The 16,995-nt window shown below is 39.1% G+C and overlaps 1 protein-coding gene across 1 annotated transcript; it reads right to left on the bottom strand.

The window, feature by feature from the left end:
• Nucleotides 1-8,598: 8,598 nt before the first annotated feature.
• LOC109109884 (hepatocyte nuclear factor 1-alpha-like) lies at nt 8,599-16,971 on the bottom strand. The gene is made up of 10 exons (XM_019122890.2): nt 15,168-16,971; nt 13,044-13,243; nt 12,778-12,961; nt 12,496-12,698; nt 12,158-12,327; nt 10,153-10,294; nt 9,885-10,073; nt 9,364-9,476; nt 9,145-9,229; nt 8,599-9,060 (listed from the first exon to the last, which is right to left on the bottom strand). The coding sequence occupies exons 1-10, from the start codon at nt 15,464-15,466 to the stop codon at nt 8,930-8,932; spliced, it is 1,716 nt and encodes a 571-aa protein (XP_018978435.2). The 5' UTR covers nt 15,467-16,971; the 3' UTR covers nt 8,599-8,929.
• Between the last annotated feature and the right edge of the window lie 24 nt (nt 16,972-16,995).

Genomic DNA, 16,995 nt, shown 5'->3' with positions numbered 1-16,995 from the left:
GGTCTACAGTACGGACACTCTGGAGTAGTTTTAGCAAGGCGACACTAACAGGGGCCTTTCAGTGCCACTACCCATTTGAGGTGAGAACACAGGAGGATACCGGCTCTACACGAAGGCTATAGAACCTAGCAAACGTGTAAGGGGTCCCCCAGCCAGCAGCTCTACAAATATCTGTCAGCGAGGCACCACGAGCCAGTGCCCAGGAGGATGCAACACTTCTAGTTGAGTGAGCTCACAACCTGAACGGGCAGGGCACACCTTGTGCCTGATAAGCCAGGGTTATGGCATCCACAATCCAGTGGGCCATCCTCTGCTTAGAGACGGCATTCCCCTTCTGCCGGCCTCAGTAACAGACAAAGAGCTGGTCTGAGGTCCTGAAGCTTTGTGTCCGGTCTACATAACATCTCAATGCTCAGACGGGACAGAGCAAAGCCAGGGCTGGGTCTGCCTCCTCCAGGGGCAGTGCTTGCAGGTTCACCACTTGGTCTTTGAAGGGTGTAGTGGGAACCTTGGGCACGTAGCTGGGCCGGGGCCTCAGGATTACCTGGGAGTCTGCCGGCCCAAACTCTAGGCACGAATCATCGACCGAAAATGCGTGCAGGTCCCCTACCTTCTTGATGGAGGCCAGTGCAAGCAGGAGCAGAGTTTTCAATGAAACTTTAGCTCAGCTGAATGCAAAGGCTCGAATGGGCCCTGCTGTAGTGATTTTAGCACTAGAGTCAGGTCCCAAGAGGGTATAGAGGGGGTCCGGGAAGGATTTAACCTCCTGGCCCCTCTAAGGAACCTGATGACGAGTTCATGCTTACCTAAAGACTTCCCATTCACGGAATCATGGTACACAGCAATAGCGGCAACCTGGACTTTGAGGGTGAAGGGAGACAGCCTTCGCTCCAGCCCTTGCAGCAGAAAGGAAAGCACGATCGCAATCGGGCACCTTCGGGGGTCTTCTCGGCGAGTTGTTAGTGACTCAATGAACAGGTTCCACTTCAAGGCATAAGCGTGTCTCGTAGATGGTGCCTTTGTCGAAGTGATGGTGTTCACTACCACCTGGGGTAGGTCACCTAGAACCTCCGTGTCCCATCCAGGGACCAGACATGGAGTTTCCAAAGGTCTGGACGTGGGTGCCAAATGGTGCCCCGTCTCTGAGTCAGTAGATCCTTCCTCAGAGGAATCGGCCAAGGAGGGGCTGTCGCGAGGAGCACTAGTTCGGGGAACCAGGTCTGAGTGGGCCAATACGACGCCACTAGCAGGACTTGCTCCTCGTCCTCCCGGACTTAGACTCACTGAGGGAAACGCATATTTGCGTAGGCCCCGTGGCCAGCTGTGTGCTAGTGCGTCAGTGCCGAGAGTTCCCTCGGTCAGGGAGTACAACTGGCAGTGAGAGGTCTCTTGGGAAGCAAACAGGTCTACCTGAGCGGCTCCGAACCGTCTCCAAATCAGCTGGACCATCAGGGGATGGAGTCGCCATTCTCCCGGGAGCATTGCTCGAGACAGCTCGTCGGCTGTACGGTTGAGCAGGCCCGGAATGTGAACTGCACGAAGTGACTTCAGAACCTTCCGACTCCAAAGGAGGAGGTGGCGGGCGAGTTGTGATATGCAATGGGAGCGCAGACCACCATTCGGACCAGCACATGCTTGCCTCGTAAGTGACCTTTGAGACGGTTCAAGGCAAGGTGCACTGCTAACAACTCTAGGCAATTGATGTGCCACTGCAGCTGCGGGCCCGTCCAAACCCCTGAGACTGCATGCCTGTTGTACATGGCCCCCCAGCTGGTGGTGGAGGCATCCATGTAAACCACAGCATGCCTGGAGATCTGCTCTAGGGGCACCCCTGCCCGGAGAAATGCAAGATCTGGCCACGGGGTGAAGGTTTGGCGACAGGCTGGTGTAACTTGGACCTGGTGAGTGCCGCGCTTCCACGCCCACCTCGGGGTTATGGTTTGGAGCCAGTGCTGGACCGGTCTCATATGTAACTTGAAGCGGTGTAAGTGCCTCTGCAGCCGTCATATGCCCCAGGAGCCTCTGTAAAAGTTTCAGTGGGACCACTGTCCTGCCCTTGAACGTATTCAAGCAGGCTAGCACCGACTGCGCACCTTCCTCTGTGAGGCGTGCTGTCTGTTCGACCGAATCCAACTCCATTCCAGGAAAAGAGGTCCTCTGCATCGGCGAGAGTTTGCTCTTTCCTCAGCTGACCTGAAGGCCCAACAGGCTGAGGTGCCGGAGCACAAGGTCCCTGTGCTCGTACAACTGATCCCGAGATTGTGCTAGTATCACCCAATCATCTGGATAGTTGAGAATGTGAACACCCTGCTCTCTGAGGGGAACAAGAGCCACCTCCACGACTTTCGTGAAGACACGGGAAGGCAGGGATAGCCAGAAGGGCAGGACCTTGTACTGATATGCCTGTCCTTTGAACGCAAACCGCAGAAAATCTCTGTGGCACGGAAGGATCGATACATGAAAGTACACGTCCTTCATGTCGATCGCTGCAAACCAATCTCAGGGACGGACTGAATTCTTCTCCTGAATGTCTGTTTTTGTTCTCCTTTCTTAAAGCAGAACAGGCTTAGGACATGTATTGTAACTGGAAGCTGTTAAAAAACAATTGTTAATAATTATTCATACTGAATAAATTAATCTTTCATTGAAAAATGCAGCCACTAGCATAAGCTGGATATGGGTGGTCTAACCAGCTACCAGCTACCATGTTCCAAAACACAGCTTGAGCTGGTGAAGCTGTTTTTTCCAGTAGGGAACAGCTTCATGTGGCCGTAAACATTTAAATTTAACGTGGTTTTAAAGCACTATGCATCGTTAAAGTTTCACTTTCACCGTGACTAAGACATTAAATGTGGTGTTTACATGAAATAATCATAATATGAGTTTACCTTATGAACCCAGAGTCTCCACATCAGTAGGAAAGCGATAAAATGAGCATCTTCCATCTGAAGACTTGTGTTGTATTTCAGGGCAAAACAAAAAACATTGTCGACCAACAATATAAAATGCGGGAAACTATTAATTGGTTATTCTACTATTAATTGTGTTACAAATTATACTACAACTGGAAAATACTGTAAATTGATGAACTGTTCAGCATGATGACGTTTAATTTCTCCGACAGCGCCTGTGGTCCCATTTAGCAACTTGTTAGCAACCGTCTTTTTAAGAAACTTAACAGTTTAAAAAAATCATGAGTGGGGTGTAACTGGAGTGTTTTATGTTGTAGAATAAAACGTGAAAGTATCTTGAGCCTGTGTGAACCACGGACCTTATTTTAGGGATTTAAAAAAAATATCCCATTCAAAAAACCCATTGACTCTGGAACCGGAAATGCTAAAATGCTAACTCGCTTCTGGGTTTTTACCTGCAAACTGACATCATAGTTCCACCACTCTGTAACCTTAATTAAATACAAATCTTACCTGAAGTCACAGTGAGGTTCCAAAAGCCAGACGCCATACACGCTTGCAGAAACTGGTAAAAAATAAGAACACAGTTCTGACACACTGAAGTGTGCGAGACGTGAATTTAAATTGTATTAGAGGTAAATTGTGTAGAGGTATGATGTCACACTTGTCCATGTGTGAAGACGTTGCGCAGCGCAAATCCGTGAAATATAATATAATATAATATAATATAATATAATATAATATAATATAATATAATATAATATAATATAATATAATATAATATAAATCATAGTCAATTCATATTTTAATCACTGAATATTAAGGAGACATTATGAGGCTGCTTGGGCGACTGAGCAAGCTTTGAGCCACACAGGCTCAAAGTGAATGATGCCATAGCTTTATGGATGCAGGTTCCAATCTGCCAGAGCCCATATGGACATACATAACGTGCAAACCCAGATGAGGGCTTGAGACTGCTACTGGCTAAAATTGATTTGCTCTCTAATGTAGGCCTATTGGGATTATAGAGAGTGACCGACTGAATGGGAACCTGCGATTAAACATCATATTTGTTAAAAGCAAAATATACATTGTAAGATTCATGAAATTTATGAAACTAGGAAATTTTGGGGAAATAATGTACGCAAATATCAGAATATTCTTTTTCTAACAATATTGTAATCGATAAATTGTATAAAATTACATCATATAAAAGCGTTGTTTAATATTATGCACTTTTGTACATAAAATAAACAAAGATATTACTCTGAATTTTGAAATAAACTGTTATCTAGGTCTTTAATCCTACTCCTGTGGACCTACTGTCCTGTGAATTTTATTTTCAACCTGTTTCAGCATCTTTATTATTTTTTTTTTTTATTTTTTATTTTTTTCAAGTAATCCTGAAGCACAAAGATGATTTGCTGGTTTAGGTGTGTTTGAATAGGGTTGTAACTAAACTCTGCAGGAAAGCATGTCCACAGGAGCAGGACTGAAGATATTGTTATAATGTAGGAGAGTTTGAAGGAGTTGTTTGAATCCAACAACTCTTAATGAAAACACACAATTGTAACTAGTGTAATTCAGATTTTGAGTCAAGGTTTTTTTTGTTTGTTTGTTTTGTTGAGTTATAATAATAAAAAATAAACTACAATTCTGTTACATTTCTTGATTAATGTTTCAGTTTTCATACAGGTTGATATTAGTGAAGGTGTAGTAATACACAGTGAAAAAAATTGAAGAAGATACAGGCTAATTTAAAGGACAGCTTGTCTGTGAAAGAACTGGCAGTGTGCATTTGGGGAACAAGCACACTGGCGAACCATAGCCTGGAAGGAAAAAGCTGCCCCACCACAAAATCTGATCCTAGGCCCCCTCTGTCGCTTCACAAATTTAAAGCACTTAAAGGTAAGTGTTGTGTGAATTTTAGAGAATTATGTAAATGTTAAATGTTTTTTCTTGGAACAATGATTGACCAAGAGTGGTGATATGTATAACTGTTATATAAATTCTCGTTAATCTAGAATTGGTTATTATATAGTATAGACACTTTTCTATCACTAGGCTGAACAAACAGCTCTTGTTACAAATTTTTGTTTCTTGCAAAATTTGTGATACGTCATTTGCTCAGTCAGTCCATTCTAATGCTGATTTCACAGCACTACAATTGAAAAAGACACCATCAGTGTCATTATAGGATCAGTATAAAAACAGTTTAAGTAGATAGTGGAAATGGAGGTTTATGAGATGCTACTAGCAAACAAAATAACTGTCCTACTAGATGTTTCTGACTTTTATTCTGTTCATGTAATCTGTTGGTTGTATTTGCTGTGGAAGTGATTGATCAACTGGAAGTTTTTTTTTGTTGTTGTTTGTTTTTTTTTTAAGTTGCTTTCAAATTCCCGGCCTGATTTACTGTCCCAGTCCGCCACTGGTGGTGTTTACATGAAATAATCATAATATGAGTTTACCTTATGAACCCAGAGTCTCCACATCAGTAGGAAAGCGATAAAATGAGCATCTTCCATTTGAAGACTTGTGTTGTATTTCAGGGCAAAACAAAAAACATTGTTGACCAACAATATAAAATGCGGGAAACTATTAATTGGTTATTCTACTATTAATTGTATAACAAATTATACTACGACTGGAAAATACTGTAAATTGATGAACTCTTCGGCGTGATAACGTTTAATTTCTCCGACAGCGCCTGTGGTCCCATTTAGCAACTTGTTAGCAACTGTCTTTTTTAAGAAACTTCACAGTTAAATCATGATTAGGGTGTAACTGGGGTGTTTTTTACATCGTAGAATAAAACGTGAAAGTATCTTGAGCCTGTGTGAACCATGGACCTTATTTTAGGGATTTAAAAAAAAAAAATCCCATTCAAAAAACCCATTGACTCTGGAACCGGAAGTGCTAAAATGCTAACTTGCTTCCGGGTTTTTACCTACAAATTGACATCATAGTTCCACCACTCTATAACCTTAATTAAATACAAATCTTACCTGAAGTCACAGTGAGGTTCCAAAAGCCAGACGCCATACACGCTTACAGAAGCTGGTAAAAAATAAGAACATAGTTCTGACACACTGAAGTGTGCGAGACGTGAATTTAAATTGTATTTATTTACAAAGGTATGATGTCACACTTGTACATGTGTGAAGATGTTGCACAGCGCAAATCCGTGAAATGTGATATAATATAATATAATATACAGTGTTCTCCCCCCCCCCCAAATATATGAGTATTAGTAATAGTAAAATTGAGCAATTGATTGTCTATTGAGCAATTTACCTAATAAATTTAATAAAACAATGAGCATGGGCAATCCAATACACAGTGTAAATCATAGTCAATTCATATTTTAATCACTGAATATTAAGGAGACATTATGAGGCTGCTTGGGCAACTGAGCAAGCTTTGAGCCACACAGGTTCAAAGTGAATGATGCCATAGCCTAATGGATGCAGGTTCCAATCTGCCAGAGCCCATATGGACATACATAACGTGCAAATCCAGATGAGGGCTTAAGACTGCTACTGGCTAAAATTGATTTGCTCTCTAATGTAGGCCTATTGGGATTATATCCTTAAATCCAGCAGTTATATCCTTATACTCAGTGACTTGTACATACTGGCTTGTATTGTCCATTGCTGTGTATCCTACTTTATGGGGGGGGGGTATTCATGTTATATGCAGCAGTATTTCTTACATGCTCACAGCAGCATGTTGTGGATGTATTGGAAGTAGCAAGTCTCGGTACTTGCTCTGCCACAGCAGCAGTAGCGTAGCAGATCTATTCCACTAAGACCAAATACATTAACATTGTCATGTACATTACCATGCAAATCACTCTGAGAGTGGTCGCAACAGAACTGGATTTAAGAGCAGAGTTTATTTGCAAGAACATGCAAATTGACAGACATGCAGACTGGGGTGCCTGCTTCATTATTCTTGTAACCTAATTAAGCAAAACACCAATCAGTTTATATGCTGTGTAAGGCTATTTTTGCTTTGCCACATGAATACTCCAACATTTTGTGAAAACATTTTGTAACATTTGTTACAAGAGTCTGTGATATTCTTTGTAACAGTTAATTAACAAGTTAATCAAATCTATCAACGTTTCCTGAACTTTGTGACAGGAATCCACAAAGTATACTTATAGAAATAGGAAACTAAACAGCTTCCTTGTACTGAAGTAAATAAAGTGCTTTCAAACTTTCTGTATTTCGGACCAGTGGTGTAGATGAAAACTTTTGGAAGGGACACAGAGGTGGAAATCATATTTTTTCCACTTTACTAATATTTTAAATGAAGAACACAGTTCTTGAATCTTCTGGAATCACATAATGAATTATGTTTAATTAAATTACCTGTATCACTAAGTTTTGTCATTGAGATACATAAATGCTAGATTGCTTTATTTTGTTATTAGAACATTAATATATTCCTTCTCTATACTTCTCACTGCAGTCTGAAACAAAATTGAGCAAAACACGGGACTACTGATAAAAGAAACAGCTCAAAAATGTAGTTTCAAATATGACCACGAGAGATCACTGTCATTCCACCAATCAATGTTCACAGGTTCGTTCACTCACTTGGTGACAGATTTGAGTAAGTGAGTGACGTAACGTGTGACCAACTATGGTTGGGTCTACTTGAAGTACATTTGTCGCTATTCCATCCAGTTAGAATTAATAATTGAGAAGTGCGCAGCTCTGTACAGAGGAGTGGTTGTCTTGCACGGGTGAAGATTCAAAACAGCATCATGCTGACGGACCAAATGTGCTGGTAAAGTCTCTCCTGTTAAGAGTTCACAAACGAAAAAAAAAAACATTAATGGGACATATCATGGACAACTGTGGCCAAATATGAGCATCTATTCTTACCTGTGTCAGATTCTGCGAATATTATTGGTTATTTCACTATTATTTTACTATTTAAAATAACCGTTTTTCTATTTGAGAATATGTAAAAATGTCATTTTTATTCCTGTGATTTCAAAGCTGAATTTTTAGCGTCGCTACGCCAGTCACATGATCCTTCAGAAATCATTCTTATATTCAGATTTGCTGCTCAAAAAGCATTTATTATTATGTTGAAAAGAGTTTTTCCAATTTTTCCAGGTTTCCTTGATGAAAAGAATGCTCAGAAGAACAGCATTTATCTGAAATAGAAATCTTTTGTAACATAATAAATGTCTTTATCATCACTTTTGAGGGCAGAAAGAAGTGCTGATTTATTGTTTGAAGTAATAGACCTCAGTCAGGGTAATGCCATATTTAATTTTTGACTGAAATGAAAACGAGGCTGTGAGGGATACATAAGTGCTGTGTGTTTATAGGATTGTACTGTTGTTTAAAAACAGTGTTCAGTTGATGAAACGTCCTTCTGGGAAAAAAAAAAAGTTGTGATTTTTTTTTTAAATATGAAATCTAGGACCTTTATACAGCCTTGTTTTCATCTGCGTAAAATTCAACATGGTGACTAAGGTCTACTATCCTATAAATGCTGTTCTTGGTGTTTGTACAGTATATTTTTATGACATTCATTGTATAGCAACAGTTGACTGCAAAACTTAGAGAAGACTCTAAATTAGCAAGAAACAGGTTTTCATGCTATAAATCCCCTCTAAAACATCAATAATGTATGTTTATTTTGCCATTTTACCAGAAAGTATTTTTCAAAACTTTTTATTCATTTTAATCAGTCTTACAGCCTGACAAGACACAGAAATCTAGAATGATGACATTTGTATTTTTACAGTAATTTATGTACAGTGTTCACAAAAGATTCCATATTGAATTAAACTCAGTTCTTTTATGGAGAATAATTAAATGGTTTTGATAATTTTATGGAGTTTAAAGTTGTTCTTCCTCCTCAATGTGGGCAGCAGGTAGCAAAGTGGCAGTTTGTTTTTTAGAAGGACTGCTAATATTTATTTTTGCTCTCTAATGTATTTAAAATTTTACACCAGCTCTCATTGGTATTAACATCAGTAGCTGCAGCTATTGTGCAGTAGAGACCATCTGTGTAGGCATGTAAGGGTCTATATCTCCGGGTGAAGAGGAGAGCAGGTGTGAAGGATGGGTTTCACTTGTGTGTGTCTGAGGATAGAGCTCCAAACTGCCTGAAGACACTGGAAATGTAATTAAACAGATGTTTTAAAACAGAAACATCTGAATATAGCTAGATTAAGCACAAGGTCTGCAAGGGTCTGTACCTGGCTCAGGTGAAGTGGACTGCAGATGTAAAGACTCCTCTTCAATGGGAGTGTTTGAGTGACCCTCAGGATCTGAGGTGAGAATCTGATGGACAGGAAAATGATAGATCGTTTAAAAGAATTGCTGTAGATTCACAAGCCGGTTATTATATAGCCCTTAATCTGAAAATGATGTGCATGTAATCATGTCAGTGTGATGAGTTTGTGTTTGGTTCATGCCTGTCGAACAGCTGTGAGGTTAGTCAGGGTCCCAATGCTGTTGCTGTCTGTGATGAGCATGGCCTGGGACAGGAGACTGGAGGAGTAAGAGCTCAGGTCTGCCTTGCTGTACACTGAAACACATGCAGTATTAAAGTGGAATTTTTGGTTAACTCGACACTACATCTCTGAAATGAGTCAAACTAAGTCTTTGTATGGTGCTTGTCCATTTAAAACTCATCACCGCCTTTCTAGTATAAAGTGTTCTGTCTAGCCAGCTAACTGGTAGCATTTTCAGAACTTTGGCTTATGCTCTATCAAAGTTATGAAGACAGTCTTCCAGTAATGTTAGTAGAATGTGTGTTCAAAGTTATCTGGTCTTTAAAAATGTTCTCAATTCGTTATGACAAAAAGACTATTTATACATTGTTTCATGGAATTTTTTTTTGTCTAACTTTTTAAGGCTACTGTAGTTACTATATAGTGACTCTTGTCTTGATGCACCACTAATTCATTACTAAGACCTCTAATTAAGTACATACTGTGGCATGGCAACTGTGCCATTGTTGCCATGAAGGAGCTTGGGCAAATGTGGCTCTGAAGCTGCTGCGTTATTGGCTGCTGAGGTGAGGTGTGAAGCTGCTGCTGAAACGAGATTGGCTGAAGGGTAGTAAAGCCTCCCCCTATGTTATTGATGACAGGGACCGTCTGTGTTTGAGAGGACGTCAAGCCTACAGTAAAAGACATGTTAGTATTAATTAGCAGTGTGTTGGTGTTAACTCTTAATCCAGATCACTATATGAATTGTACCTATGAAAAGTGAAGAGTCCCCCAGACTCATAACACTTGGTAGGGAGGCCATGATCAGTCCTGAAGGGGTACCAGAGGGTCCTGACATTCCATGCAGGGAAGTGAGAGTACTGACTGGAGGTAAGGAGCCACCACCAGATGCCTAAGAGAGAAAATGGAAACTTTGCCTGTCAGGTTCTGAAACCTGAGTTACATTTGCCTTAAATGTATAGTCAATGGAAAATTTTTAATTCTGTCATCAATTTAGGAAGATTTAAAAGTCCCAGTGTTTTTGTCCATTAAAATATAAGTTGGTGGAGTTGTTTTGGACCCCACTTACTTTCACTGTATGGACAAAAACAGGTCTGTGAAATATCTTCTTTTGAGAGAGTCATACAGGTTTAGAAAATAAGAAACAATTTAAAAAAATGGTGCTTTTAAATGTGAAAAATGTGCAAATAACCTATTTGTGCTAACTAGGTGATAATTATTTATGACGCGAGCAATCCACCTTTTGCCGAACTAATTTGTCTTCCTTTGCACAGTTCTTATCACATCGGAAAGGCATTTAATTAAAAAAATAAAATAAAGGAAAAATAAAATAAAGGCTAGGGTTAAGATAGGTGTAGGGGGTTATTTTTTGTTTAGATTTGGGGTAATCCATTTAATAATTCTAATAAAAATGATAATTTACACTCAATATGTTATTATTGCATGTTGTTTTATAATGTGCTACAGTACTGAGGTGCAAATATTTGCCACTATTTGCAATAAGTAGTATAAATAGCAGAAAATACTGCAATTTTTAAATAGTGTAAATATAATTTATCGGTATTTACAATTAGCGTGCAATTAGCCGCTGCCTAAGTTTAAATTAATAACTTAATTTCCGACCTTCTTACCGTTATTGTGAGATAAAAGCAATCAGTCAGTGATCACTTAAAGGGGTCATATGATGAGATTTCAAGTTTTCCTTTTTCTTTGGAGTGTTACAAGCTGTTAGTGAATAGATAAGATCCCTAAAGTTGCAAAGACTAAAGTCTCAAACCCAAAGAGATATTCTTTAGAAAAGTTAAGACTCGACCATGCCTTCCTAAAACCCCTCGTTCAAACATGCCCCCACTTGTCTACGTCGCTGTGTGGGAAAGTTTGCATAACACCGCCCAAATGTTTATGCAAAGAAAGAAGGCGTAACTTTGTAGTATTGTTGCCGCTGCCATGTTGTGGAGACGCTGTGTGTTTCCGAGTGAAAGCTAAGCTACTTTGTTTGGCCTTCCAAAAGAGGACACAACTAGAAATCAATGGTTAAGATGTATTTACAACACTGTTCCAGAACAGTTCAACCCAAATATTCAGATGTGTGCCTGGGAAAGTAGCCTACAATGCCGTCTACACACAAAGGCTGTTTCTATAAAGTGGGGCAATTCCAACTTATCAAGGACAGTCTGGCGCTTCTGACTCACAGCCTGTAAGTACGTTTTCATATTAAAAGAATTTGCCACTGATGATTCAAACGTGAGTTTTGAGCAGTGTAGAGTAGCGCTTGTTGTTTGTCATTTCTCCGATCACAATATGGTTTTATGTTTTCGTGGCGTGATAAGCAACACAACGCGTAAAATGACAGTATAAGTCATTATAATCAGTTATTATGTCCCCACTGGATGCAACAAATGCCTCGTTTGTAATGGGTTTTACTGGTTTTATGTTGTCGCGCCGGGACACGGCATCACAGTATGGTAAGGGGCGTAGCATTTCCGTCACACGCTTGAGGCATTCAGCCAATCACAATGCAATGGATAGCTGGCCAATCAGCATACACCTCACTTTTCAGACCGATGAGCTTTGTAAAAATCGATGCGTTTCAGAAAAGCAGGGCATAGAGGATCAACAATGATGTACAGTATGTGGAAAATAATGTGTTTTTTGATCCCCAAATACACAAAATTGTGTTCTTTTTAGCAACGTCTTATGACCCCTTTAAAATCTCACTGTTTATGGTGATATGTGTAAAGTAGTGTAATCTCACTGGTTTGTGATGGTGTGTATCCAGCAGTGTATGACTGGGTTCTAGTTGAACAGGACTGGCTAGACGACCGCCGCCACATCGGTCTTCACCACTGGAGCATCTCACTGTGCCCAGACTCTCACAAACCACTGGCTGGTTGTACTTCAGAACTGGCTGGCTGTACTTCAGAACTTCAAGATATCAACAAAAGAGAAAGGTGGGTAAAACAGGTCATATTGAGAGAGAAATCTAGGAAGAATTATTAAAACCAACCTATTGTCATTAAAAAAGTTATTTTATATGCACTTGACAAAATCATTCAACAAATGGGATAGGTATGAGCCCGATTGACATTATACCTGGTGAAGGACTGGATGGTAGTGTCTGGCCTGTGGAGGGAGCTGATTGGCTGCTATAGGGCACGTCCAGTGCCAGTTTGTGGCGAAATGCCTCCTCTTTACGCCGATTTGCAAACCAATTGTATACACGGACCTCTGTGACCAAATTAGAGCCTAGGCCAGCCAGCTGAGATGGAGAAACTCCCCTCTGAAGACACTCTGCTCTAAAACACATATACATTCAACAGGTATTATGGCATACCTTTAAAAACATTTTGAGTTGGTACCCAGTTCACTCCTTACCTGTTGCACTCCTCCACCAGTCCCTCCCTCTCCTCCTCCTCCTTACTGGGGTTTTTCTGTCGTTCATAGGTGTGAAGGGTTTTTTTTGGTGTTGTGGCCCATTTGAATCGATTCCTCCGTCCCTTTCTTACATCATCCCCGGATTCCTCTCCTGACACAACACCTCGACTGGCATTGGTGAATTCTGCATTGATCAGGGTGAGATAATCATTAGTGTAATTCTTAAAATGAATTAAAAAAGAGAAATAAGAAATGTTCATACTCACGCTGGTTGATCTCTGCCTTTTTCTTGACATACCAGCTGTACAGACCAGCTCGCTTTTGATTCTTCATCGGTGTGCCCTTGTTGAGGTGCTGGGAGAGATGGGATTGGTTGAGGCCGGTGGACTCCACTACCTCTCTCTGTGGTAGGTTGTGCTGCTGCATATAGCTTTTTATCATTTTAGCCATGTGCCAAGGATCCTCTCTAACACACACCAATACATGAATACATTATAATAGGCATTTCTGAATATTTCCAAACAAAGTCTTATGAAATCATATGAAGAACATGATATTTACTACTGAATAATTCTCAGGAAATGGTGCCATTTGTGTTGAGAATTTATTTAAATTAATTAAATTTCAAGAGTCATACTTTCCCATGATTTTCCAGGTGATTTTAACCCCCAAATATGTGGTTATGACCTTGCAAAATATGCTATATTTATTTAAACTAAGCCACAGTAAGTAAGTCATATTATATACATTATTCAAACGTTTGGGGTAGGATTTTTTTTTAATAAATTATCCATTTTATTCAGCAACGAATCGGATGCAATAAATTGATCAAACATGATAGTACAGATCTATATTATAATGTTACAAAAATGACTACTTTAAGTAAATGCTGTTTTTTAAACTTTCTATTAATCAAAAAATCTTGAAAAAGAAGGTTCAACAAAAATATTAACTGTCTTAAACATTGGTAATAAGAAGAAATGTTTCTTGAGCAGCAAATCAACATATTAGAATGATTTCTGAAGGATCATGTGACACTGAAGACCACAGTAATGGTGGTGAAAATTCAGCTGTGCAATATAGAAGCAATTTACATTTTAACATACATTGAGATGTTTTAAATAGTAATAAATAAATGCTCAATAACAAATTAAGACCAATGAAGAAATTTATCTCATTTTGAGCTGTTATCAAATAAAATGGATGATTTCATTCCATTAAGTATGATGTCAGGAACATACAAATTTCTTTAAAATAAGCATAATATTTTAATTTAAGTTAGAATTTAGCTTTTAATGAATCAATCCTTTAAAATGCAATTGTGCCGGTTAGGCTGCAAAGTGGCTGATTATAAATAAATTAATATATATATATATATATATATATATATATATATATATATATATATATATATTAGTACATTATTATAATTGGTTAAAAATAAATATTCCAAGTAAGAGATAAAACATATTTTATGTTATAAAAGTGTCATGTGAAAGTACATTATTCTGTTAATTAAATCAGTAGACAAACACATAGTACACTAATGGCACTGTTTCCTGAAAATACCTAATTAAATTTATTTTTAAGGCTATTTAAATTTAAGGCTATTTTTAAAAAAAATGTTTTGGGAGAAGGGTGAGGGGGAAGAGAAAGGATAGATAATACAGAGGTAGAGAGGGTGCAATGTTTACACTGTAAGATAAGACAAGAGACAAGGGGCCAAAGTTAATTAAGAGATATTGCAAATAACCCTCTTGAATTCAACACAAGCACACGAAGCCTTACTAACACACAAACATATCCAACAGTAATGCATTTCACCTATACAAATCACTCACAAATTCCTTTTGAGGTTTAAATAAAATGCATTCCATTTTTATCTCTATTCAAAGAGCCACACATTTAGAAAACAAAACTCCCCTCACAACAGCACTATCTTTACAATATCACCACAGTCATGTGTGTACACACACACACACACACACAGCGATGGACACTGTCACTCTGTTAATTTTAACCAGTCGATGTAGCTCATTTATTAAAAAGTTTGAAATGGCCAGAGAATAATGAATAGGGTGGGTAATTAGTAACTAAAAAAGGTGGAACCTCCTTTATATTCACCCCATCAGTTGGGAAGCAGAGCACTAGAGAAGAGAGGAAGCCAAAGAAAAGGAATAGAAGAAAGAAGACATGACATGAGCCAGAAAAAAAAGGTTTAATCAAGAATTTGTGGAGTAAAATAGGAAGTTGAGAAGATGCCAGTGGTGGATTTTAGATGATGTTTCTTTAGAATAACAACATTCGAGACACTACAGTCATATTAGACATTTCTGATTGCGTGTTATGGATGAAGCTTGGATAGATTGATCAGAAGACACCATACTTACTGCAACAGCTGGTCTACTTCAGCTCTCTGCCTCGTGGCCTCCTCTGGCGGTAGCCTCTCCAGCTCATGGAAGATAGGAGGTGGATTGTCCATGTCTCCCTCCTCCGAGCTCTCGCCATCAGCCCGATCCATCCTCTCTGCACCGGCCGAGGCCCGTTCTCGCTCCAGATCTCCCATGGCCTGGATCAGCAGCTCTTTTGACAGCCCTGATCCCAGTAGAGACCACACCAGCTGCTCCTGTAAGGCCGACAGCCGGCCGCTTCGTTCTCCTCCTGCTCTTCTTCCCTCTCCTCCCTCCATCTCTTGCGTTCGGAAGTGTTTAAGCAGCCGTGTTTTGTATATAATTTGCTCACAGAAGCTATGTCCGTGTCACTGAAGCAATTACCAACCCACTCTTTGTGTGCAAACAGATGTAGACACACGGCAAAACAATATCGCACACGCTCAATATTCACCTCTGTCTCAGGCTTTGAGTTCAGTAGTCTGTCTTTCACATGAACAGCTTGTTTTCATTTTCTTTATAGTGTTCTTCTCTTCATTTTCCAGCGTTCTTCTGTTTCAGCTCCTGTATTAAGTCTAGACACTTGTTGTCCTTTTGCTTTGAAATGTGATTTTTTGCTACTTGCTTTTCCCTTCATTCCCTCCTCCCTCACTCTGTTGCTCCCTCTCTCTCTCTTTCTCTCTCTCTTGGTGAACTTTAGCCTCGGCCTGTGTTGAGGGCAAAGTGTAGAGTTTAACTATTCAGTGAAAATGGACACCGCAAACACATTCACCACTTACAATGTCTTGTTTTTCTTTTAAACATTTGTTTTATCCGTGTTCCAGAGTCAGACTCTTTAATCTCAGACATTTAATTATGAACTACGAAAATCTATCACAAAAACATTGCTGTATTTGTAAAACTGTGACAATCTTAACAAAGAGTGAAATAAACAATTTCAGTATTTATTGTAAATAAAATATATGCCAGTGGATCTCAACCAGGGGACCAGGGCTCTCTAGATGCCTAAAGGTGACTTAAAATTTCTTAAATTTAAATGTAATTTTATTATTATTATTAATTTGTGAAAATCACATTTTGTAAAGTGATTTTAAAGATTGCTAGACCTGAAAATGTCATGTAAATTAATAAAATAAACAAAATGCAGTGTGTAGCTGATCCTGAGAAGCACACCACATTTAATTGTGTATTATTGTGTATTAGATATCCCAGACCAAGGCATTTTTTAAATTTGTGAGTTGTTTTCTCTCATTATCTATTCAATGAGAGTTTACATCTGTGTCGGTTTATGTGACATCAGAGGCTAAGGAGTTGATAAAGACTTCCCACTTTCTGCCTCTCTAAATATCTCAACCTAACCCACGCCTATATTCACATGTAATGGAGACAGTGTCCCTGTTTTTCACTACATTTGCAAATAATTGTATTCATATGAAACTGCTATCATGCATATCTCAAAATTAACGTTTAAAACGCACAAGTGGGACATATCAGAAATGAGACAAGGCTATTCATTAAACTCTGTATTGTGTAGTTTTTTTAAACTTTAGTGTTCCATAAAATATTACCACACAGTCACTTTACAACTGCAGTTATTGTCACTGTTTCTGAGACTATGCTAGTGAAAATATGACTATGACAGACTCCAGATAAAGGTCCTTTAGAATTGTCTGTAAAAATTCAGTACACCTGCAATGAATCTAAAAAGAGAAAATATTTTTCTATTTGAAAATGTAATTTACTCCTGTGATGCAAAGCTGAATTTTCAGCATCATTACTGCAGTCTTCAGTGTCACATGATCCTTCAGAAATCATTCTAATATGCTGA

Source organism: Cyprinus carpio, chromosome B8 (assembly GCF_018340385.1).
Source record: "Cyprinus carpio isolate SPL01 chromosome B8, ASM1834038v1, whole genome shotgun sequence".
Classification (NCBI taxonomy): Eukaryota; Metazoa; Chordata; class Actinopteri; order Cypriniformes; family Cyprinidae; genus Cyprinus; species Cyprinus carpio.
This window is presented reverse-complemented; position numbering and strand designations above follow the sequence as displayed.

Bases quoted from the DNA above. Each gene is read 5' to 3' on its own strand.
- LOC109109884 (XM_019122890.2), bottom strand. From the start codon at position 15,466: ATGGAGGGAGGAGAGGGAAGAAGAGCAGGAGGAGAACGAAGCGGCCGG. The intron at 13,244-15,167 runs GTAAGTATGGTG...GGTGTGTGTTAG, and splicing joins GAAGTAGACCAGCTGTTGCA to AGAGGATCCTTGGCACATGG. The intron at 9,061-9,144 runs GTACAGACCCTT...TTACATTTCCAG, and splicing joins GTCCACTTCACCTGAGCCAG to TGTCTTCAGGCAGTTTGGAG.